General features: G+C 36.1%; 1 protein-coding gene across 4 annotated transcripts in view; it reads right to left on the reverse strand.

The window, feature by feature from the left end:
• SPATA7 (spermatogenesis associated 7) overlaps positions 1-24,821 on the reverse strand; it is a 43,546-nt gene extending 18,725 nt beyond the window's left edge. For 2 of the 4 annotated variants that reach the window (XM_085317576.1, XM_085317579.1), the window contains exons 1-5: positions 24,688-24,821; positions 14,984-15,064; positions 13,932-14,024; positions 11,427-11,474; positions 2,152-2,285 (exon numbers count right to left, since the gene is read on the reverse strand). In XM_085317576.1, the coding sequence (XP_085173702.1) occupies positions 2,152-2,285; positions 11,427-11,474; positions 13,932-14,024; positions 14,984-15,064; positions 24,688-24,727 (396 nt within the window). In that variant the 5' untranslated portion in view covers positions 24,728-24,821. The remainder of the gene's footprint in view (positions 1-2,151; positions 2,286-11,426; positions 11,475-13,931; positions 14,025-14,983; positions 15,065-24,687) is intronic. The other 2 variants (XM_085317578.1, XM_085317577.1) reach the window with 2 other exon arrangements.
• Between the last annotated feature and the right edge of the window lie 1,930 nt (positions 24,822-26,751).

The following is a 26,751-nucleotide window of genomic DNA, read 5'->3' on the forward strand; positions in this document are numbered from 1 at the left end:
TTGTCACAGAAACACAACAACACAATTACTCCCACTACCCACCTTTCTACCAGAAGGCCCACTTAAAGAGATTTTCACTCACTAATGCTTTTGTTTATACTCCAGTGAAAAATATTTTGCAAAACAAGCAATATAATTGTTAATAATTTGACTAACATAGTACCAAATAGTATTTTAGTGAAGACTATTATTTGTAGATGTAAAATTTAAAAAATACCTACAGGGAGACAAATGAAATATTTCACCTAAAAGAACACATTACTTTCTATGTGTTGTCCAGCACTGAATTGGTAAGTCTTCCAAGATCACTTTTTAAAGTACACTTGTTTATTGATACCTTGATATGCACAGCTAAACCTATAGTTTGCTGAATTACACCCTGTGACTAGCCAGAAGAGAGAAAAATGTAGTTTCTGTCGACACAACAGAACCTACACTTTCAAGACAAATGTTGATGGGAAGGCTATAAGTTACCTGTAAGTAATTAGCAGAACTGGGACAGATATTATTTTATAAAGACCTTGCTTTGGAATTGATTAAAAGAAAGGAAAAGAGTAACAATTTGTTCTATTTCTATATCAAAGACCACACTTGCATCTTTTCATTCTAATACCTCAGAATTTATMCAGTAATTAGATACCTTTCAAGCACACTAATTGGTTGTGCCATGAAACAATGTAAGAGACTGCCTTCTGCTTCCCAGCTCCCCCCCAAAATACCTGTTAATACRCAGAAAATAATGTGGAAGGAGAAAAATGGTGATATTAAAAAATATCTTGCCATTTTACGTATGACATCTTCTCCCTTTTTTTATACAGGCCTTCAACCATAACTAAGAGCTATGCACTGAATTTCAAAGCAATATTTCTTTACATTCCAATAAGGTCACGTTCAAATTGCCTGCTACATAAAACAGACACGCAGAACCTATTGATAAGTTTTCTGCATTATGTGGAAATTTAATATAGTTCTACAGATATGAAGCATCTGATGTTAAAAATCAACATAATTAAAGTAGCAGTCTTCCTTAAGTTGCAATTCCTCCTTTACAGTAATGAGTAGGATAAAATAATTCATTCATGCTATTTATTTATTATTTGGAAACGTATGCCACATATCTAGATGAAGTATTGGCTAAAATAAGGAAAACTATGTATATTTAAGTATTATTTCTATTTTCAATAACTGCAGTCTGAAGGTGTAGTTTACGGTAATGAATGAAATTAATTTCCAAATGAGGACTTTGATGATTCAAGAAAAAAAACAAATCCTTCATATTCTTCTGCTAGAAAAGTTAATGGATTGGAGTTCTCACAGCTGGGTGCTCTGCAATGAGAGAGGTGGCATGGGGATTTCAGCTGAGGCTAAAGAGAGCATTCAAGGGTGACGAGTTTGAATTTAGCACAGGCACACTTTATCCAGATACATGCCATCTGTGTCAGAAGACTGCGGTGTGCATTTGGTGTTGGGCACACACTAGGAAAATTTCATGGCACTCCTTGTTGATTTTCTGCTGTTTGAAATAYGCTAGCCCTCCCTCCAGAGCCACTGTCGGAGTGCTGGTCAGCTGTTACAACGGGAAGCAATCAGCAAGAGCTGCCTCTCCAGCCCAGGAGCTAAGGGCATCGTCATTGCTGCCTCACATCCTAGACTTTTGTAGGATAAATGTAGAACTCCTGGTGACCCACTCACAGAACAATTAGCACACGAGCTGTATACATGTTTCAAAAACATCCCCAGCTGAGCAGTAAGAGAGCAGCTGTGAGACAAAAGCTACACTAGAAAAACAGGAAGCACAGATAGCTCAAGAGGAAACCTTAAGCCAACGTTTATCTTCCTCAATACAGCAATAAAGAAAATGTTCTGGTGTTTGCCTTCTGAAAGAAAGTGATTTGTGTTATGACTCATTGTGGGGGAGGTTTTTAGACATACAGCAGCATCTTGATATTGAAATCACTTACTTCACTAATGTTTAAATGAAGTGCCAGTTCATAATAATCTTTTTTTCTTAATCTTTCCAAACTCCCTGAAAAATATGTCTGGACTCCCTGGAGTCCCCTGGAAGTCCATAATAGTTTCCATAAGGAACAAATACGTAAGAAAGTACTACAGTATGATATCTACCATTTTAAAGAAAATTAAATTATCTACCTTTCCCAAAGATGATGACAGCAGCCTTCCACTCTCTCTTGAGCTGGATCGTGAGGCATTTTTACCCTCACTCATTTCTTTTTCATGCCTGGCTATCTTCTTTTTCAGTTTCTCTCTTCTTTGCTGATCTGCAACTTAGCAAARGGACAAATAAAGTTTGTCAGATCCAAATGGAATTTTTTTTTTGTCATAAATGATTTAAAAATGCTGCATAGGTATCCAGTCACTCAGCAAGTCGGACCATTGCGATATGTTCCACTTCAAACATTCAGCAATTATGAAAAATTACTTTGCTGGAAGCTGAAGCCAGACAATAATTCACAACTACTATGAGACTACATAGAAATTCTAGGTGCTCTCATCCAACTATTCAGCAAAAAACAACATGTGTAATGTCAGTAAATTGTGTACAAAATTCATGCTCAAACCATGGAAGAATAGACAGTGATTCCTCCAAGTATAGAAATCCACTGCAAAACAGCATGTTCTTGCCATGAACATAAGCAAGGAAGGCAGACACTGCAAAAGAGCCACTGCCAGATGAGGAGGGAAAAAGCTTATCAGTTTACACTAGTCTGCAGTTCAAGATCTTATTCACACTGTCCCTGTAACACAGAAGATAAGTTAGGTGTCTGTGCCATCAGGAACCTCAGAGAAGAGTCCAAAAGAAAGACAAGTAAATTTTCTAAGTTWGCTATTGGTCACCTACATGTGGTGTCTTGCATAACATAATACAAAGTTTTTGCATATTGAGAGCACAGGGGTGCCACAGATGACGAAATCCACAAAGCTGAATAATCCAAAAAAGGCTGATCAGAAATATTAATAATTTCATTTCCAAATGGAAATAAGCAAGTCCTACATAAGTAAGCATATGTTTGAAGTTTGCATGCACAGTGAAACCTGTTTTATTCTTGACTAGATTTCTCATTCACTTACATAAACTGAAGTTCATATGTTACTATATAATTTTGACATATGACTTTGTATGACATATACACACAGACAGAAAGCCTTCACTGATCCCTTCTTCAGATGTGTAATATATTTAGCTCGTACTCTGGTAGACCCCAATCTTCACTTACATTACTGCACGTAATGCATGGAAATGTAAATAACTTTGTGGATTGGTGTGGTACATTTCTCTAGATAGCTAAGAACCCCAACAATTCAAGGACTACAGCTCATGGAAATTTTATATCAACCTTTATATCAACCTGGGTACATCAGTTCTACAGATAAATTAATCTCTATGAATTATTTAAGTATGTGTGTTCATTTTCTTAAACATTTTAGCACCTTTTTAAACTAGAAATGATTCTTTCACATGCAAAATCCTTGCTCATATTCCTCAGGGAAATCCCTCTTTCTCTTTCTTTCAGTTCTTACAACTGACATGTAAAATACGAAGTAATTGCTTTACAGTTGCTGGCTTCTTCAGCACATTCCATTAGAGTATTTAAAACATAAAGTTGCTTTTAGTACTGGAAAGCCATTAGCTAAAGTTAAGATAAGCTAAATACTAYAAATCTGAATAAAAAATACATTTTTAAGGAAAAAATATACTGTACCATTAAATTAATTAAAATTCAATATTTGTATTGCTTCACTAAATTATTATTATGTGGTTATTCTAAATTACTATTATTTCTAATTGTTTTTGTCTTAAAAGTCACAGCACCCTCAGAAATTAATTAAAGGTCAGAAGTTTCATGTGCTTGAAATAAATAATTACTCAGTCTCAGAGCGTTTGTGTATCTGTAGAGAGGCTGTAAAAACGCAAGTCTTTCCTATTGTTTGAATAAAACGGTTGAAATGAGTATTGAATTACTATCTAGGAAGACATAGTGAATGAATGACAGAACTCTACAACACAAAAATACAAGTTATAAAGAAGCAGGAGTGTCTCATTTTGTAACTGCGAGTAGATGTCTGAAATAGAAATTTGCCTACACTCAAGTGCTTAGGTGGAAAGTGGATTCATCTAAGACAACACAAGCTGAAATATTACTGAAATATTACTGCCCGTTCTACCTATACAACATGACTTAAGTGGAGTTTCTGGACAACTATGAAGCATTGTGACTATTAATGCAAAGCTAAGTTCTTTTGCTCTCCTTATTCTGCTGTTTGCTTTTTAGCTTATACTTCACAGTGAGATTTTTCACATCTCAGTAATAGAGGATTGAGATTGAGATTTAACATAGCTGGACAGACTCTGTCTTTACTATTGGGGTTCAAAGCTTTAAAAGCTAACTTTTGTGGACCTCCAGGACTGTTTGTCATCATTATTATTCTCAGCTAAAGCACGACTTGTGCCTACGTGTACAGAAACAAAAAACACAAAGCATGCCAGGATGCTACCTTTGGTTGTCAGAATGACATTCTGGGACTACAGTAACCCACACGGAAAATGTAAATCTTTTGCCTCACATCAAAAATACATTGAGCTCAGCTCAGCTAAGCCAGAGTCCGTTCCAAGGCCGCAATGTCATGCACGGGTACCACAAGGCAGAGCAGGTGTGTGCAAAGCACAATGGCAGCATTTTCAGGCTAGATCTGCTGTAAAAGCTCAGAACTATAAAACAGCAAATCCAGAATCAAGAAATTCTTAGGGAACAGAGATAACATAGAGGTAAACAGACAACTAGATATAAGTTAGGATAGCCCTGAGGCAGTCAGCAAGCAACAAAGACAAGGGCAAAAGCACAAGAAAAAGTATATTGCCAACCTACCCTTATTTCACATGCATGTTCCCCAAGCAGGAACTAGAGAATCCAGTCTTTCATTTTAGCTTTAGCTAGACAGAAAATGGTATCATACAAACGGCCTGAACCTTTGAAGCACTTGTGCCTTTGAGGCACAAGTGTAATTACAACTATTAGGAGCTGAAGATACTTAACACTACCATATAGAATTGTTTGTGCTGCAGCTGTGAATATATTAAACACACAAAGAAAGAGAGAGAAGAATGTTTTCAGGGAGAAACATGCAGTATTAAAAGGGAGAAAAATGTATCTGTTAATTAGATAAGGTTCCTCACTGTCCTAGATGTCTTTTGCTTCAAATCAAGCACAAGTGTGTAGAGTCTTTGATTTTCAGTGAGGTTAAATTAAACTATGAATTTGACAAGTTTGCCCTTAGCATACCGTCATGGATGAGTATGAAGTAAATATCAACCGAATTCATTACAAAGTACTTAATAATTTCACTGTGAACAGCTTTAACTGTGCAATGGCTCCAGAAACCTACCATAATTGTAAAGTCAAATATGTGAAAAAATCAAATTAATGTATATWTTTTGTTACAAATAAAAAAAAAATCTCATCTCTTCTAAAAAGGAAATGCATAGGAATATAACATACATCTCAGAGATCCAAATTACATGAGTCCCTTAGTTAAGCCTTACTAGAGAATTAATGTATCTCATTAACTGTTGTGCTGAAAACCACCACGAGGATTTATAATGTAGTAAAGAAATAATATAAACAATTATAAACAAAGTACTGATTTTTGTATTTCAGACAAATTCAGAGTCTATGAAACTGAATTCCATAACTTAYTCCACCCTCTCCAGGAATTTGTTCTGTTAATTCTGCTGGCAATGAGGGTAAGCATAGGAAAAGCTACAAATTTTAGAAATCAAAGAACTATCTATGAAACGTTGATCAGTCTAATATAGAAATAATACTTTTGCCTAAGCAAATACTCTTTTCACAAAGTTTAGAGTACACTTACAAAGTAGAGATCATATCTTTATAATAACATTCTCTGTTAGAGCACTCCCTCTATAGGCTTGATTCTTTTCGCCTCAAGCCTAGGCTGCAGCAACATTTCCAGGCAAGTGCTTAGAATTATAAAATTAATGCTATAAAACCTGGAAGAAAGATAAAAAATCATATATATCGCACTCCTAAGCAGTTTGAAAGCTCTGYGCACATAAAGACAACATGATTTGAAATGTAAATGGTTGTCCTTTGCTCTGAATTCAAATCACTAAATTAACGTTTATCACATCATGGCGGAGTTACCATTCAAGTTATTTTATTTTTGATGTAAAAAAGCTTGGCAGACAAAAAAATACTAATTTCAAAATATTCTTAAATTCAAACTGAATTTAGCTTACAGAACAGCATATSTCAAAAATATTGTCCAAAACTGACCATTTCKCTGTTGTGTTTTTACATCAACTGTTTTTACAAGTAACACAGTTCTGGATATTATTTACATCCCTTAYAAATTCCCCTAGATAAAAGAGYACAAMCATCATCCTCATTTCTGGTGACCTTGAAGTTACTATAGATTAAAATGTCCAGTATATCAGATGTTGAAATTACTTTCATAAGCAAGTGCTTCCTTTCATAAGAATTTTTCCTATCCAGCTTCCTACCTCAATTAGCACAAATCTCCAGTACATCATTACTTAAACATGTAAGGTAAAATCTCATCAAAGTCAAATTAGCTTTGTCTTTGGGTGCAAAGTTCTAGTTTCTCTTAAGTCTAAATTTAAGTGCATTAATACTGAAATTACAATTTTTTTGATTCTAAGACATAGTTCTGCAGTCCTTCCTCACACCCGTTATTAGCAGCACTGTTTGTGAAATAGGGAAGCACTCACCATAAAGAAAAGTGACAAAAGATTTATGAAGAGCTAGAGATTCCTCCAGCCTTGTTTGTATCAAACTGAATGTTACTCAGAAAAGTAGTGTTTATACCAGTGTATCTAGTTAAGAAATACGATACTACTTGGCCAAGCTACTAATAGCAGAATCCGGCCATTGCTAAAGCTTGGAAATGAAGCCTAGCAGTGAGACATGAATTCTTCAGAGGAATTTCAGAACAGGCTAGAAGCACAGGATTATCCCAAATTTATCCACCTCTGATCCACATGGGGAACTCGCATACCATCTTGTAGATACTTCTGCAGGCAGCATGAAGCATACAGAAGCCTACGCGCAGCCTGCCRCACCGAGACTGTGAAACGCTGCACCAACGGTAAAGAAAGCTTCCAAGCCGGCTCAGGTAAACCTCAATCAATGTATTCCACAGAGAGGTCACACTGGCTTCTAGGTGGATTAGGACAGCAGATTTTGTCCAGGGGCACTACCCCCCACTAAGGACAACTTAGATGCACTATACTAACCTAATGCTGTGACTAAGTGGAAAACGTGATTTTATTCCATTTCTGTGGTATGCTACGGGTATTTTGTGGTCTTCAGTAAATGTGGAAAAAGGTACAACAAAAATGAAAAAAAAAAAAAAAAACAGTGGGCAGATGTTAAAGCTGGGTAAATTCAATTAAAAATCAGAGACATTTTCAGTAACAAAGACGGTTAACTACTGGAACAAACTACAAAGGGAAACGATGTTTCCTCTATTGCTTGATGTTTACAGATCAAGATTACAAGCCTTTTTTGTTCTTCCATTTTACTACATTGAGACTGGTCACTGGCTTCAATATTAGCACTACTGTTTGAAATTTTGGTCTGCTTAACTCATGATATCTGACTAGCTGATCTGATTTTTTTTTTTTTTTTTTTTTTGCAAACACAAACTATGAAAAATGCATTTCCTGATGTATTGAACACATTTCTTAAAATTTATTACCTCTCATAAAAAAGAAATAAAACCTTTGTAAAAAGCAATCGAAATTACTATAGTTAAAAGTACAGACTGATAAAAATCTTGATATATTAGGTTTTCCTGCTCTCCAGAAATTCTGACCCAATAAACATGCTGAAATACCTTTACAAAGAGTTTTGAAACATAAGTGTTAGAATTACCTGAGTGTTTCCTTTCAAAGGACTTACTTTATTTGCTTATATCTTTCACTTTCAAAAATGCATGTGTACAGACAAGACTCAAGAGAAAAGTTAAAGATCAGAAGCAGAGAGATTTTGTGAAAGATTCCTGTAAAACAGCAGCAACAATAAAATACTTAAGCCTGCTTTTCATAGATCTATCCTTTTTTATAGGAGTGTTAAAGTACGAAGGATAATTCAAAATATGTATGTGCTCACCCGGAAAATTCAAATTCAAACATAGAATTATGTAAGAATAACAATTTATTAATATTCCTACTTGAACCAATCACCTATCCTCCAAAACTTAAAAAACAARTTTACTTATCAGTCTGAATCCTTTCCCTCTGCCTCCCCATTCAAGTTTCATCAGTGCTAAAATAGATTTCTAGTGGGTATCTTCTCAGTATACATTTTTTTTTTGGTATCAAAGAGAACTGCATTCCAAAACACTCTAATCACTGGGTTCAGGCTGTACTATCAATATGCTTTATGGAAAAATCTCTAAACATATGGGTTGAAAAGTTAGTACTGTTAGAAACCAGGCAGCTGTCTTACTTGGCATGGCTTTTGTCAAGTTTTCTGGCACAAACTCCACAACTCCAGACTTTTAATGGCCACTGGTATCAATCAACATGCTTGGACTAATTCTGAACATAGAAGTTTCACATTTCAAGAAGTTTCAGATTTTAACAACTATTTTAAGTCAATAGAGCTGATCTAATACACAAGAACATGTTCACTGCTAGCTCAGTGGCATGGCAGCTTGCCTACTTTGCTGCCAGCTAAGATAACGGGAAAAGAACAGTGGAAACAAAATACACTTTAAGGACAGATCACATTCAGTTGTCCAGAGAGAATGCCAACTACAGTATCATATTTAATTCTTAAACACTAATGACTGATTCATGGCAACAACCCCAACGGGAAATACTCACCTGCTATTTTAGCAGTACACGAAGCACATTTTTAGGGGAAGTTTTTTAATACTATCTACATGAATTCTGTTTTGCAATTCTTTATGCTGTTAAATCTTAGCATTTCAAACTGTAAATCTACCCAACCTTCCCAAATCTGTTTTTTGCAACAAAGAGAGGAGAAGGAAACCCTAATGGAATGCAGTAAGGCAAGGAACACCAAAAGAAAAAAGTAATAATATGCTTCCACTGAGGCAATGATAGGCACAGAATTACTGAGAGAATAAAGCTGTAACTTCCCCGTGAAGCACTGATTGGATCTCAGTTGCACTGTGGACAATTCCCTGACATTCAGTCACATTGGTATTGCATTTGTGCCTGCATAAGTTATATGTGCCAATCTTAGCAAGAAAATAGAAAGTAATTGGTTTGAAAATACTCTAAAAATCTTTTTTTCCTACTTTCTTTTCAGTACATTTTGAATACTCTCATTGCCTGAGCTATTGGTTGTCATCTTCATATAAYCCCTAATCAAAGGCTTTGGTTTCTCCTAGCTTTAAATTGTTTTCCTTTGTAAACTAGAAATGTCTTCTTCCAGGGCTGTGTTCATTATATGCATGTTCTAACAAAATGAAACACAGCATCAGCTTTTTCCATTCCAGTTTGAAAATAGGTGAAAGAGCAATTTAGCGAGGATTTAGTGTACCAATTTTATCAAACAGATGGCAAAAACAAAAGCAGTAACAAAGGTGAAATGTTTCCATCAACACCCTGTATAGGAGATTAATGTTCCATCCGTGACCAGAACAGAGTAACATAGTCAGACACTGGTTTGAGTAAGATGAACTGAAAGACAAACATATTGAACTAAGGCTTGCTATCTAAAATGGAAATTTCCTCACTATAGAGCACACTTGCTAGTGTCATGACAATTATTTGCTAAAGTTAACTTACTGTTGCTGCCTCCCAAAATGAAGCTATTATTCAGGAAAACTCATTTTGGTGTGAAACACACAAGATCTCAGTTCAGGAGCATTTTATATGTAAAGACAGCAGACTAAGACAAAGGGGCATTTGCTGATGTTGAGAAAGGCTCAAGACCTGAAAAGGTATGCAAGAATAATTGTTAATTAGGGAATCTAGGAAAGAGTCTAGCTGATGCAGAAACAAAAACTGCAAGAGGTTTTTTTTAGGCAAACATTTAGGTGTAAATTTCCTTCATGCACCAACTCGCTTCCATGCTTGTTTCAAAGGAACTCTTGATAAAGCTGGAGCATGGAAAAGAAGAATTTTTCAGATGAATCCACAGAACAGGTGATCTGAAATTCCCCCTGCAGTCTGGACATCTTTGCAAGACTGCTCCACAAGAAGGTATACCCATAGATACCAATGGCACCTTTTGCGATCCAGGTGCAGCTTGTTGCCTAATTCACTCTCAACCCACTGTGCAGAAATACTGAAAAAATGAAATCAAGTCATTCTGCCAAAAGGTTGAATGATTCCCTGTGACAGCTCTAGTTATTCTTCTCATTTTACAGGGTAGTATCACTCCGACTTGCCTAGCTTTGAGACTAACCACAACCAAAACCCCACTGCTATATAGCCAGCACTGTTGATGTCCTCAAATTATACTTGTTTTAGGCCACTTTAGTATATATATATATAACATACAAAAATACAGACCTTTAATGACTACAGAAATCAGAAGTGCTGCTTGATCCTACAGCCACATACTGTATCTAATACTGGAACCTCACAATAACAGAAGAGAACAAAATATACTGTATGAAGAAGAAAATATTTATCTTTCCATCCTAAATGAGTATTTTTTTCCAGAATCTCAGCACTTGTAACTAATTATAAATATAGAAAGGGATTTAGAGAAAAAGACATCAGATAACAGAGATATTTTTGTTATTCTAATAAACAGCTGCTATTTATCCCCTTTGACTAATATACTTCATTTAGTATTCTGTTAGTCAATGATTTGAAAATATTGCTTTTCAGCTAACACCATAAAGAAAGCTACAGTACTGCTGCTTTTACACAATAGTAAGTAATGAGACAACTCTCAGAAACAGTAACTGCAGTTTAATCCAGGCTGTGGGGCTGTGTGCTTGTAATTAGCTACATTTTCTGTGAAATGAAACAGTAAGTTTCAGACAAGGTCCCAGATGCCAAATTCTCCCAATTAACTCTTGTCCTCACACTACTAAGCTCTCTTCTTTAAAGTTCATTCTCACGACATAAGAAAATGCTGAAATTCTCCTCTTCTGCTCCATTAACTAAGTGACTGAAAAGATCCTAAGCAAAATTAATTGTAATCCTAAGCACAATTAATCACTGACACACTAGGTACATCTCACTAGCGTTATATTCACAGCCAATTCTTACAAATAGGTGCAGCAGGAGGAAAAAAAAGCCGAAGAAAGAAGCAGATGCACATATGCTTGACTAAGAATCATATTTTGGTATTATTCTTCTCTTTCTCTTGCTCTTTTGTTTTAAACTAGTTTTACAGAAGCTTTTCCAGAATTAATGTATCACAAATACTTACGTTTGATGCTGGTCAACCTACTTCTCGGCACTGAACAGTCTACTGCTGCTAAAAATACGAAAAAGAATAAATATGAGTGATTCCACATTGATTTTATTTATAAAGATTTGTGATAGAAACAAAATGACAATAAAAAAACACTAAACAAAGACTAATTTCATTAGAACACAGAAGTTTTTCTATATTTTAAAATATGCTCGCTATGTGCTATGCATTTAAAAGATTAGATTGATATTAATATAGTCAGATAATTTTAGAGATAAAGACAGACATTAAGGAAAATATAATAAATATTTGAAGGAAGAATCTCTACTTAATGAAGATTCCCTATAAAAGATTTCTATACATTTTTATCTTTCAGAAATGTAAGTTACTTGCTGACTGCATTTAGCTGCATACCTGAAGATATTGTGTATGTTATATGGCAGAAAAACAACAGTATGTCTGTTCTAAGCACGGACTTTGGCAGAATCAAAAGCCCCAGTGCACCTCTCTTTAAARCAGGCTTTAGGAAGGGAAGGTATGATGTAGAAAATCAGCACAAACATCTCCAAAACCCTTTCTCTGAAAATAACTAGAAATAGACCATAAAATGTTTTAGGAGACATTAAAAAAGCATTTATCTCATATCCTGCAAACTTTTGTGCATTTAATTTAAACACTTGGGATATCCTGTCGTTAATATTTCTAGGACTGCAATCCCCATGATCAGTTTATGCCATGAAGAATGAAACTATATAGACTTTTCTTAGTACTGTGCATGACACTAACTTTCTAAACACAGTACTTAATGCTCCATATATAACTTTAAAAATTAATTTTGACTATAATACAGTTTGTTTTCACTTCTAGCACTGTCAATGGGGAACTACTAGTCCATACAGCAATAACCACACATTTCTAAATCTGATTAAATTTTGAGCATGATCTTGCCATAATTAAGAAATATACAAAATCTTCTATTAAATTTATTTTTTTTTTATAAAGGGATTAAATCACAAACAAAATTGTTTTAGGAGTAGACAGTAGTTCACAGGTATCTTAAGCTGCACTGTCATAAAAAAAAGAATTCTAAACTGGACTACTTGATATTCAGTAGCTCTACACTGAGACCTGATTTGCCATTTCCTTTTGTATGCAAAAAAACCCACTGCTATATAGCCAGCACTGTCAATGTCCTCAAATTATACTTGTTTTAGACCACTTTAGATATATACAACATACAAAAATACAGACCTTTAATGACCACAGAAATTAGAAGTGCTGCTTGATCCCACAGCCACATACTGTATATAATATTGGAATCTCACAAGAGCAGAAGAGAACAAGTTGAAACATCTTTTAATGTCATTCTGTAGTTACTTGGAGGCTAATCAAGGCAAGAAATTATGAAACAACAGCTCCTCAGATGCAATGTTATTACCCTAAGTTTTTAACTAGCTTCAACTCACATATTAGAAATACATTAACGGTGCCCATGCTAAACCTGCAGTACTGATTCTCCCACCAAGTTAAGAAAAATAAAACTGGAAATAGATTACACAAACTGGGAGTATGCATCCTCTTAAGTCAAATAAAGAATGTTGTTTGCACTATTTTCTTAGTTTAATTTGAAATATACCAAGTTTTAGTGATTATTAATAACTGCAGATTATGTGTCTGGTTATCCTACCATTATAAATACAAATCAGTGAAGCAAGAAAGGTAATGAAGTTGTGAATTCTTACCTCATAAAGACCAACAGAATGACTACAGTACTGTGGAAAGGCAAAGGCTGACTGCCTTCTGACTGTAAGGCCAATTTTACAATGTAAATCCATGAATCCTTACTTTACCTAAACCAAAAATGATCTTCCTGAGATCTCTCATGTGTGTTTATTTCTTTTTCAGAACAGTAAGTTTTACTGAACTTTAGCCTCTTAAGTTGAAGTAATTTTTTTGTCTTTTGATAAATATAAGTACCTTCTAACAATAAAATATGCACAAATAATAACGTACTTTTTTTTTTCATTTACAAACACATGGAGCAATTTTCAAAGTCCTTAACACTCACTAATGCCACTGATTGTAATATGAACCGATGATCAGGAGTATCTTCGAAATAAAAACAAAACACTGGTCTGAGTTTAACTGAAAATGTTCTACATTTATTCCTAAGACAAATTCTGTATGCTTGCTGTCACAACTATCTCCAACATTTTTATCTCAGCATATTATTTCATAGTACTACTACAGCAGAATGAATAWGATATAGCAGAAAGTATCTGGAAATTAAACTAGTAACTCCAGCAAAACTTGAAAAATTTATACAAAATTTCCAAACTCAAGAATACAAAAGGTATCATCAAGTAGCAGCTACATCTCCTTGCTGATATCAGTCTGTGTACAAAACAGGGAAAAAAAACTAAGCATCCTACAATCCAATTCACTCCTCCTTGATAGGAGCCTATTCTGAAAGAATGAGCTAAATCTTGGAGTAAAAGGTTCATATATGTGCATTATTACCTTTGGCTGAAAGGATTTTGTTATAATGAAACATCAGGTGATCTCTGATCAGGTACTGGTTGGTTAGACTCTGTGAGGAATCAATGCAGAAAGCTACAAAATTAAAACATATTTAAACATTATAAAGACAGGTATAAGAATACCAAAATTTTAGAGTTATTAACTGCAATTCAAACCCAAAGTCAGAACTTCCAATAGCAGCTAGACTATCAATCACTATCAGAAAATCAAAGCCAAAGAACCTTGAAAATGTGTCTTTCATAAGTTTTATCCTGCCAGTATCAAACAGGACAAGTATCAAGATGAAACTTTGCTTTCCTAAGAGCCAATTCCAACATCACGCATTTGAAAGACTTTGATGCATGCTTTCATTCCAGTATGTCACCTCTTCCAGCGCCCACTGGTTTAAATCCAGCTTTAGTTCCTGGCCGCTTGCCTTCTGCCTGTGCAAACTCACTGTCCAGCTCTGAAGAAGTCACTGTGTACTTACTTTTTTTTTTTTTTTTTTTTTTCCACCGAGCCATTAACTTGCAATAAATAGCTAAAGAGCTGTTGAAGTTGGACTACGGAAAAGTCAGTATGGAAACTTCCTGTTTCTCTATTCTATACTCTTCTGAGAAATGTGCCGGAGGTGACATTATAGCATATAAACATATATTAGCCCATTTCAACTACTTACTATAAAGCTAGATGTTTAATCAGAGGGCTTTGTTAAAAGCAGTAACTTCATACATTCTAGGCAATATATGTGACATACATATGTGACACACACACACACACACATTTATCTATTTATATACATTTATATATCTTGCTAACTATTTCTAGCTTGCCAAACAGTGAAGACAGAAAACTCGTTCCTCAAAAGTATTTTCAGTAAAGCATACTAAATGTATGCACTATTAAATTTCAGCAATTGAAAACAATGCAGATCTTTACTTACACAAACATTTTTATTCATAAATATAATTTCATAAATAAAAATTCATAAATATTCATAATTCACAGCAAAGGAACCACAACATTCTTAGGAAAGGATGTGTGTTACTTACCATTACTCTTGGTACTTAAGTGTCCTTTAAATGGGCTTGCTGGGCCACATCTGGGAATGACAACAGCTGGGTGTTCACTCCCTTTAACAAAATGTCAGAGACTTAGAAAAGAGAAAAATACATATTTTGACAGACAAGATAAAGCAAAGAATCTTTTTCCATAGAACTCATAAATGATTGTAGAGGACGTTTTCAGTAGAAAAATAAACATATTTAAATGTTGTACTATTACTAAAATATAAAACTCTAGTTACCTGAATGCCAAAGTATGATGATAATACACTCATTGGTTCGTAGAATTAAACAGCAGAATAGACTATTAGATCACTTCAGTTTGAATTTTATATTGGCCATTAAACTACACAGAGATACAGCCTTTTGTACCTCTGCTAAATTTCAAGATTTGTTTTCAAGTTTATTGACAGAATTTTATCATATGTCAAATGACTAAATAATAGTTAAAAATAAATAAATACAAGTAARTAGGTAAAAAATCACCAAAAAATATGTAGACAATGATTGTGGTTAGTATTATACTAAAATCTGAGCTTAGTATTTTGAAAGAAATTAATCATCTTCATGTGGAAAAACCATCCTATTAACGAGAGCAGTCTATTTCAAAAATCTACTGCTATTAAAGTATGAAGAATTTGGCTTGCTACTCAACAACTCTACAGACAAGTGTAGGTGCTGACAAAACTTAATTAAATATCTAGTTGTTCTGAGAAATAAAAGACTAGGAATTAGAGGCTCCACAACTCTTCCATGAAAATAAATGCTGCTGTGTCAGGCTCACAACCACTGTTTGTTGTGCAAGCTATGAGCTAAAAATCTCCATCCAATTTAATTAAGATTCTGCACAATCTTCAGAATATGACATATATATTTGTGTTACTACAGCCAAGCCAAAAGACAAGTGTGCTCCTGCCACACACATTAAAAAGTCCCTTAACTCCTCCCTTTCATGGCCTCTTACCTCCCGCATGCCCAGCACCTGGTTTTCCATGTTCCTTCCCACTTACCACTGTCACACAGTGACTGATATAGTGTAATCGTAACTATGTATGTAATGTGGTGTCAGACTATTAATTGAGGTTGCAGCAAAATAAATTATTCCTTTAATAATGTTTTAACAGCATTTTCCCAAAGGCCTTATAAAAAACCTCTGCTGGTTGTACAAAATATCAAGTGACTAAGATTAGTTAGGGAAGCAAGAGGTCATAGTTTGTTTAAAACTTACGAATCTTCAGAAAATAAAGAAAATGAAAATCAGTAGCACACATGAAAGTTTTCAGAGCATTTTCTTGAGGACCCTGTTGCCAAATGACACTAAATGTGCATCAATAATTTGTCGTGCTTCATAAGAATAGGGACTGAGTTTATCAAGGTGATCTTGAATTAGTATGAGGATTTCATTCTTAGTAAATCCAACCTTTATATAGCATGGGCTTGTGAGGCTTAAGTACAGCAGAGTCAGTATCTGCACTAATAGTGCTCTCACTACTCTTTGCTATGAGTGTTCCAGASCAGGAGTAGGAAGAGGATGAGAAAAAAAAATGATGAAAAATAATATGTAGATTTTTTTTAATCCCATTCTACATTTTTTTAAAAACTTTATGCCATTTTCTTTGTTCTTCAAAGCCAAACAACACCATTTCTACCCCTGAACACTAATTTGAAATAGCTCATTTTAAATTCCCCCTCTGGTACAATTCTTCCTAATGCCTATCTGTGATTTAAACATACACAGGGATAAACAGTACTAAACCGATTTTTAAAAAAATATTAAAACTCCAAACATCCAATAAAAATTTGCTAAGTTTAGAATAACTGTCTTCACAACGATTGCAAACCTATCAATAATGGTTTTCTTTTTTTGTTTAAAAATTATATTTCTCTACCATTATCTATTACATTTGAGCAGTATTCATGATCTTACTGGCTATTCACACTGAAATGTCTTAAGTTTGAGCCTTCACCTGTTTAAAGTATTTAAGTCTTTCAGAGGACTTAAATCTTAGATTATAAATATTTTAGTAGCTAAAATAAAGGTCCTCCTAACAATAAAAAACCTGTAGAAGCCCTTATAAAAGTCAGAAAGCTAGACTAGAGCAGACACATGAAAATCAGAGCGTTCCATTCAGCACTGCTCAAAATCACCACAATTTTCCAACATTTTCCATATTTCAGATCTGAGTTATAACTCCAGAAGGAGATACATGTGAGACAATTACATACAGTTATAAGTTATTATAATGAAAATTAGGTGATTTTCAAATGTTCATTTTCTGTGCATCACCAGCAGATGGCACATGGATAAACTGGATCAAATAAACTATTACATGTTATTCTTTAAGCCCTTAACTACGGATCTATATCAGACTTCAAAATAAAAGAAAAGCCAACCTTCTCTCCTGCCAGATCTTGCATCATCATTTCATAGGCAAAAAATGTCAAAACGGGTAAGCAGGGAGAAATATTTTGCAGTCTCCTCTGAATATTTTGATTGTGGACAGAGCAGAGATTGATCACAAGCAATGCAGAAATCCCCAACCTGTGAAAATCCTAAATCCACTGGAACCCAATGTAACCATCTATGAAAAGGTCATGGTATTTGCACAGGGACCTACACCTTGCACGCTATGCCCAAGATCTGAGTTCTTCCTTCCTGCCATAATTTCTATGCCACTGAGAAAAGATTTCTTATGCTCTGCAACCCAACTCCTAATTAATTGCAGGACACTCAGTACTTTCACAGGTATCTTTGAAACTCTCTAAGAATTAACTTGAGCATTAAAGCAGTGGCCCGTATTCCAGGAAATGGAGGCCCTTCAATAAAACTCTTCCTGAATACTCAGATTCTAGGGGGCCCTTGAATTGCCAGAGTCACAGCTGTATTAGTACTTGGACATGATAAAAGCTGGTATGCCATTAACAAATGATACTTTCTTGAAGTTTAAGCTTTTTTTTTTTTTTTTTTTTGGAGTTGAGTTGAGTTGAATTCTGAGCATCATATCCCAGCAAACTGTCCACGCTATTGTAGCTTCAATTAAAGAACAGAACAGTCTTTAATTTAAAGTATTTCCACAAACAGCGCCTGTGAAGAAGACCTCCTGTGGTGCTCCCATGGTGCTTCCTCCTACAGTACTGGTGCTAAATAACATGATTGAAATAATTTTGTAACCTTTTCATCAAGTAGAGCACAGGAGTCTCTCTTTCTGTCAACCACCTGTTTTCACAAAAATGTAGGAAACCTGTCATAAAAAAAGGCCCCAAAGATACTAGTTTGACTGAAATAATACTTAATGCTATTGAAAAAAAGAGGCAGAGAATGTATAGCAAGTACAGCTTTGATTTCTTAGGATCCCAGGCTGTTTTCATGTAGATGTTCCATCAAACTTACTATTTCTACACAAAATTCAACTTATACGATCCTCCCTAAATCTGAAATGTATCACAGCTTTTTATACTGTCATACATTTACAATGAAGACAGAAGTTGCTAACGTCAGAGGAGAACCTGGAGGATTTGGTATGTGGGGGATGTGTGATGTATTTTGCTGTTTGTTCAAAATGTTTGAATTGAGATATAAAGCGTTAACGTTTGAATGGCAATCCTCAAATTTCAGAATGGGTAGCCCAGTCAAACAATAAGAACGTTCAAATGGTTTGCAAGTATAATTTCAGGTGGTCTGCTGACTTGAGCAGGTATTTGTTTCAGTTTGTATGTTCAAAGTTATTCGCACAGTAGCAAAAAGCTAGACTTCAACTGAAGGGTTAGATAATACGAACAAAATTCTAAAGGAGGAAGTGAGATTTTCAGCAAATTACATAGTTACCAAATATATACCTGATAAAATGACCATAATAAAGCATTATGATTAGAACATCTGTATAGCTAAGGCAGCGAAAGCAGCTGTACTCTTTTAGAGCTTCAAGCAGAGTAAAAGTAGTATGCACTTTGCTTATCTCTTTTTTTTTTTCTTTTCAAAATCCACTCATGCAAATGATAACTTTTTTTAGTGAAAGTTTTCCTACTGATTTTGATGGACTTGAGATAACTCCAAAAAATAAATCATCTGGGAACAGGACTACTTGTCTGAGTTTTGTCTAGCARAACTCATCCCAGTACTTGCAGTACTAAAGCATCTTCGGCAATAATAAAGTTTTMTGACCAAAATGTATTTTTCTACTTCTTCTAATAAAATAAATAATTCTAAACCCTGCAATCACAAATTTAAAGTCTATCTAAATATATTTCCAGAACTGGACTGGAAACTCTTCAAGACCATGCCACTTAGTTTAGGAAATTATTTTCTGAGATTTAAACCTGAGAAACTGGAAGTATAATGGGTCCCTCCCCACCTCTGATATATCAGACATGTAACTGCAACATCTAACCACACATTTTGYCACAGTGTGGGCAGTGTGGACTATCCACACCAACTATATAACACCAGGCTTCTCATGTTGTGTGTTCTTCTAAAGCATAGACAGCAAATAAATTAAACATTGTTAAAAACATAACAATTGCATCTTTTAGTTCCTTATTAATGGTTTTATGTTTTACTTTTGTAGGCTCTCCTTGCAAGTGTGGGATACTACACAGTGATGAAGGGAAAAATAAAAAAGATGCCTTTTCAGTAATTCTTTCCAGATGGTCTCTAAGGCAAGTAATAATCATATAATTCCAAAGATATTCTTAAAATATTTTGTCAAAAGGATCTTTTCACTTTCCTTTAAAAAAATACATCCTATCTTTTTTTTTACTTTCTATTTTACAGTCTTAAAATCACAGAAATTGGTGGTTTGTATTTGTTACTCTGTTTCCTAACTTTTAGCAGATATACAGAATTTATAGAAATTATTTTTCTACAAAGTATTTCATCTCTACAGCACAAACTTGTACTGGAAACAAGCCCAGTTTTTCATTACAGTGTTCTCATAGGAGAGATTTGAAATAAAAGTATTAGACTTGTTATTTTCACAACAAATCTGAATTTTAGCTATATTAAGTCAAAAAAAAAAAGAAAAAAAAACTTCMATCAGGCTATATTTACCTACCAACGCTGGTTATTTTAAAACATAATCCATTAAAAATAGAGACACTACAGGTGGAACATCAGATACAGSCACCTAGATACAACACTACAAGCCATAACCTCCCATTAACTGTGTAGAGAAGTGCAAGAACTGTATTTTGATATGAACAGCTACTAGATTTTAGACAGGATTCAAAACACCCTTAGGTCCAGGTGGATCCAGATCTCAAGTCTGCCCAGTAGTCTCAGAGAAATGTGCTCATCACTCATTTAAAGCCACCAACACTTATATACTGTTATATACATCATTACCCTTATATATAGCCACCCCCTAGACAGTTTTGTTTCTTGGCGCCAGGATTCCTGGCTGCACAGTGGCCTCCTCTCAGCTGGAGATGTACGAACTGCTTCTGCCTATAACGGACTAGAAGCGTAGCATTTGCATGAGACGTATGGGATTTGATCTCTCTGAGGCTGATAAGGACACTGAGCCCAAATTTCACAAACGCTYTGCGATTACTCTAGCCTGTACACTAAATAAAACATTAAAAATTTAATTTTAAAAGCTTTAGTGCTCGTCTCTACCACCACCAACTACTCCTCTCTTTYTCTCCAATCTCTCAATGCTCTAAACCAAAAATAGTTAGTGACACATCTGTACCCAAGTSAATAATTCAGGCAACTACAGGCAGAAGCGGTTTTGTGCTGTGAAGGATGCTTTATTGCCCTTTTTCTTCTTATTAGCTTAGTAATCTCCTATTCAACGCACTTTCTGCTGTGAATCCATTCTTTTAACTGTGTACACACTTAACAGCACACTACAGCACTAATGCTGTACACATGCTGGGGGGGGACGGGACACATAAGTGTTTTAAATCACCTTTGTGAAATCCTAAATGAATTAGGAGTAGTGATAGAAACTCTTTCAAGCATCTAATTCAATGCTTCTGAAAAGGTCATATTTAAAGGAATGAAATTAGGACTTGAAATACAGGTTTTTCTATTTTTGGTACTAAGGGAATATTTAAACAAAAGTAGCCATTAACTCTTTATATTACAGAAATTGTTGTGCATCTGRATACACATGGTGTGATACATGTTAGAACTAGTTGCTGGATTACTTAAATTGTGGCACTTATCACCAGCCATCTAGTTATTCATCCTCTAATGGACAAAGAAGAGAATGCCTGAATAAGCATGTTAATTTGTTGGGTTTTTTTTTACCAACAAACTGGGAAATAATTTCCCCCAGTTGATGATGTTCGTACCACTAAGCCTCCTACTTCTCACTCATAACTGTCTGAAGTTAGCTAATGGATTCTGAACTGGTGTAAGGAGGAAAGAGAGAAAAAGGCTGGCAGATAGCAGTAACCCACTGACAGACTTATTTTAGGAAACCAGATTTAAACATGGCAGTTCCACATGGCTTTTTGCAGTGTCTATGCAAGGAGGTAACTTCAAATATGACTTTAAATTCAGTTGATTACTGAGCACATTAATAATGTTTCATTTTATTTGAAAATTACAGTGAGAACAAACTGAGCACTTCATAATCACGCCTGCATTCTTTTTTGTGTTCAAACTAAATAGAAGCTTCTTGGACCCATTTCTGATTTCAATGATAACAAAACTCCCATCAATTCTGAAAGTAGAATCTTAAATATGAAGCTAGCTTTAAGAGAATTAACTTTAGAATTGACTAAGAAATGACATAATCTGCCACAGGAAATATATACTTATCATTTCCTAAAATTTCTGAAGCAAGACTTGATGAATAAAGCCCCAAGAAGATACAATGCCCTAATTTTGAAGTAAAGTCTCATATGTTCCATTTGAATTTTACATGGGATCATTTGCTTTGGAAATATTTATTATTTTATCATATGAAATGATGACATTATAACATATCACTCCCTGACCATAGATAATCTTATAAACTGTAAATTAGAYAGGCATTATTAATTCATTTATTATGCTAGATTACACAAAAACTCTTCTTTACTTGTACTCTTAATGCCTAAGAGTTAGTTAGTTCTCTCAGTCCTTTACAACTAATAATCTAATAGTATTCTGCATAAATGAGAACCATTCTACTGAAATCATATTTCAGTTTAAAAATTCAAAACCTTCTCTGATTAGCTGAAGAAATCTAATGAAGTGACAGTGTACAGTAGCCTTAAATACGCTAGTAAGATTCTTATTTGAAGAATATTAATAATAACTTATTTAAAGAAGCTGCAACGGTCTGCTACTTTTAACAATTGTGCTTGGTGTACAACTATCAATGCAAGCATCACAGTTTGGAAACCTCTAACTTAGAAGGGTAACTAACCAGAGAAGTTCTCTGGACAGTTGTGTTTCTGCAGATGGCACAGACTACCTGCTACTGAGTACTGTAACAATTCTACTGACCTGTCTGTAGAAAGGTGCTGTTATTTTAATGTGCTAAAACACTAATTCACTAATTGTTGTCTTCAGCAATTCAAAGGCCAGAGCAAGCAGAACGTCAGAAAGTGAAGTCCAACATGGTGAACCTATGTGCTGGTTTCTACTGTATCAAGAAATTCAACATTATCACACACAGTATTTTCATTTTGTTTTGGAAATTCTGAAGCCTGTACAAACTGCCTAAATATAAGGGCAATTTCCCTGCAGCAAGGAGTGATGACTTCCCTGTTGCAGTAACATAGAAGTGATGTAACTGTGTGCCATTCATTAACAATAATCATATGATTTTATTACTCTTCAGATTCGTGCCAATCACTGGTAGCAAGAGTTAAACAKCCTAAAGCAGAAACTGGATTTAAACAATAAAGCTGGTTTGGAATTAMAATATTCAAATTATTTAAGGCCATAAACCTGTGACTGTATTAACTGACTTCTGAAATTAGTGGAGTAAGTAACTGGGGRGTTTACTCTACCTGGAATTAGGGGAAAATATAACGAATTATGTTGCCAGTGTATTTTATGGGGAAAAATCTCTATCCTTATTGAACTTTGAAAAGACCTCCATGCAAGCCCCATATAGAAAAAAAAATTACTTTTTACTTTTGCTTAATATTCTCACCAGATGAAACAGAAACCCTGATACAAAACAATATAAAATTCTGTTTCTTTCTTAACAATTACAAGGAACAGGAATGTACAAGGAGTACATTAGGGCAGGAAACAGAGTATCCCATCTATTCTGTATTAGWTTTCCAGGCAAACAGCATGTGGATCCAAGTATCTTATAGAGAAATCACACATGTGATGTGTTCCACCTCTTTTATAAACTGAATGCAAGTAATCCACCAGCTATTCTGCCAAGTTTGCTCAGACACATGGATTTTCTAAGTGAGCTCATGGTAAGGAAGCTATATCCTCACTAGTGCTAATCCCTGTTGTCTGAAGGGATGTTTCCTGAGTGTCTGTGAAAGTAGGCAAAGGACTGTATATACTATTTACTCTGTGATAATACTTCCTATGCAGATAAGCAGTAACTTCCCATGCAGACAGAAGCTGTCAGATGAGACAGACAATTCCTTCTAACTTGTGAAGTATTTTATATTCTTACATTTGATTTAGCAGGAGTTACTCATGCAAAGCTTGCCGCCACCTGAATGAAATTTAGATCTTATATCCTATTTATTCTAATTTCATGGTCAACTAACAATCAGCACCCTTTCTGATTCTTTGTAAAAGTAAGTATTTTGAGAATCAAGCACATAATTTGTCTAAAAAAAAATAAATCCTTAATAAAATAGTCTTTACACTGAGTAAGAGGACATCTTCCATGGAGACTGTAATAGCATRAAACTTGGTTGCACAAGATGTTAGGCTTTGCTCTGTATTTCATATTTCTACTTGTGTCAAAACTTCATTTTGATATCAAACATCTTTTGGAGTGACATCTGCCGTCATCTCCAAAGACCTGAACTGCCACCACTGAGATGTGACGTTAAAGCATAACACTGGCTCAGTAGGCCTGAMCTAACAGAGCTGCGTACGAATCTAACATTACATAAATTAGCAATACTGATATTATTCAATGTTTACAGGATAAATTCCTATCTTTGTTTTTTATTACATGTCACCTTCAAGATCAAATCTAAAAATATTTTAGATATTTTTCAAGAGTTAGAACTGGATCCTGCAAAGATTTTCACACGTTTATGCCTGCTTTTATTATCCCAAACACCCCTAAGATTATTCCCAGATACACAGCACAACAGAAGCCCACAGTAGACTAAATTAACTAAGGAATCGTTTTATCGAAGCTTTGCTGCTTTAGAGTCTTTTATTTTTCGACTACAATTGGATTAAAACCCTACCGAAATAACAAACTCGAATGTGCATCCGAACGGCGCCTAAATGACGCCCTACACACGGGGTAAAATCCATTCCGGACCACTGACGCCAGCCCTGAGCAGTAAGAAGTTGACGCCGAAAGGCACAGAAATGTAGGCCGCCCCGCCGCCGCCCCCGGGCCCCACACGGGCGGGCAGCCCCCGCCGGGAGGGAGGCACGGCGCGCCCCGCAGGCCGCGCGGCCCCGGCCCCGGCCCCGGCCCCGGCCCCGGCCCCGGCCCGCAAGGGGGCCGCGCCGCCGCCCCGGCAGGCCGAGGCAGGAGCGCGCCCCGCGCCGCCCGCCGCGACCGAGCCTCCCCCACCCCGGCCCGCACCTCGGCTCCGCCTGCCGCCGCTCTCCATCCTCACCCCCATGCTGCCAGCCGGGCCCGCAGGAGCGGCGCGGGCCGGCGCTCGGCTCCGCGGCGGCGGATCAGGCGCCCCCGCCTTCCCCGGCCGCCGAGGCGGCGGCGCGGGGCGGGGCGCCGGGCCTGGCCGCCGCCGGCGTTGCCATGGCCGCGGGAGCGCGGCGGGCGGCGAAGGCGCAGGCCGCGGCGGGCGGGCGAGGGGGACTCTCCCCGGCGCGGCCTCCACCGCGGGGTGGGGGCTCAGAAACGCCGACCGCGGGCCGCGYGGCGAGGCCTGCGCCCCTTAGCGCCAAGCCTGGGCCTCGCCGGCCTTGCTGCGGGGGGCCGCCCCGTCGGGGCCGCAGCCCTGGCCGATCCCCCTCCCATCCCGGACTTCTAGATGTCCCTATTACACGCTTAAAAACCCGAAAAGTGCTTTTCTGAATGCGTTGCTGCAGATAAAGCTGGATCACAGGTGACCAGGTGTCTTCTTAAGTGATAGGTTATAGTTTAGCAGAAGCTTTTCTTCGTTAGTGAAAGGTGTAATATTTAAGCWTTTTCCTTGTAATGTGACTTGCAAGCCGAAGAGTAGAGGAGTGATTTAAGTCAAATTACTCTTTATTCAGGAAAGTGAATGGCAAATAGGCTCTCCCACAGAGTGAGCCAAGACCAGTCCCTGTATGTTACACAGAAGAAATTTATTCCCCGTGAAAAGTAACTTCTAGGGAGTCATCATTCAGTAATTAATCCAAAGAGAATGGTGGAGTTACTCTAATAAAAATCCCATACGCTGTATTTGATAAGAGKTTTTTCTGCATGCCAGTAGGAAGTTGCTTCATTTAAATGTTCTCACTTCATCATAAATTATTGAAGAGGTGTGGAAAAGGATTTTAATTGCAAAATGGATGTTTTACAGGTTGGTAATTCCTCTTTACCATCTAGAAATGATTTTGACTATATTCATGTCCATGTTGAATGAAGCCTGTGGTCTATCTGGCCCAGTACTTTGTGTGTRACAGTACCATACCAGATATTTCAGAGAACTTGAATATTATGTCCACAGCTGAAGTTTCTTCCTATCTCCAACTCTTAGTGGTCAACCTATGATTTGCTTTCAGAGTTTTTTTGTTCCTTTTATAATTTTTGATGCTCCTATTAGTTATATAAATGTCTAGTACTCTTTGGAAATGACCTCCATTCTTGGCCTCCATGTTATATCCATCATTTCAACAGTCTAATACTGCTTCCTATAATACCAAATTTAAATGTAGGTGTTTTTAATTTACCTGAGAGAGACAAGAAGAGGAAATGCATACTCTGGAATCTTGTAGGTCCTTAGTCTGTCTTTCTTGCTAGTTTTTATAAAGTGCCTATTACCATGGTGTTTCAACTCCTGTGAACCACAGTGTCATAAATACCTTATCTTTTTGCCAAAGCCARATCCTTTGATAGCATTTTGTCTTTTTCTCTTATGTTTCTTTTGGATATGAGGTCAATGATATCAGAGAGAGTGTCTGTTTTATTGACTCCTCTATGTGGAACCTGTAAACCCAGAAAGCCCCCAAACCAACAGTTCTCGTTTTCATTTCTGTAAAGCAGATTCTTGACTGCCTGTGAATTTGGAAATTTGGRGAAAAGGTCTTAGGAAATTAATTACCTTAGTTCTTGTATTTAAATCCCCATTTTAGACTTTTTTGAAATAATCCAAATTGTTAAACCATTAGATTGTGGAGCTAGAAATTGTCTTAATATAGTTTCCATTTCAGATACCTGAAGATACTACAGAGAATGTAAGTGCATCAGATTCTCTCCTTTTTATGGTATCCTAAGAAATAGTTACAGCATTCTGTATTGGCTACGGCAARATCATGCTACAGAAGATACTTTTCTGTTTATGAGCTGTTCATAGTAATAATTTTATACTTTTTAAATACTTTTTTTGTCTCATTGTCCCAATTCTGAATTTCAGATTCCTGAATTCTCAGTATACTGTACCTAACATGTAATAAGTGGGCTGTTTTATCTGACTCAAATGATCTTTTTCTTCATAGT

The sequence above is a fragment of the Rhea americana genome, unplaced genomic scaffold (assembly GCF_003343005.1).
Source record: "Rhea americana isolate MKP2758 unplaced genomic scaffold, rheAme1 scaffold_5, whole genome shotgun sequence".
In the NCBI taxonomy this organism is placed as follows: domain Eukaryota; kingdom Metazoa; phylum Chordata; class Aves; order Rheiformes; family Rheidae; genus Rhea; species Rhea americana.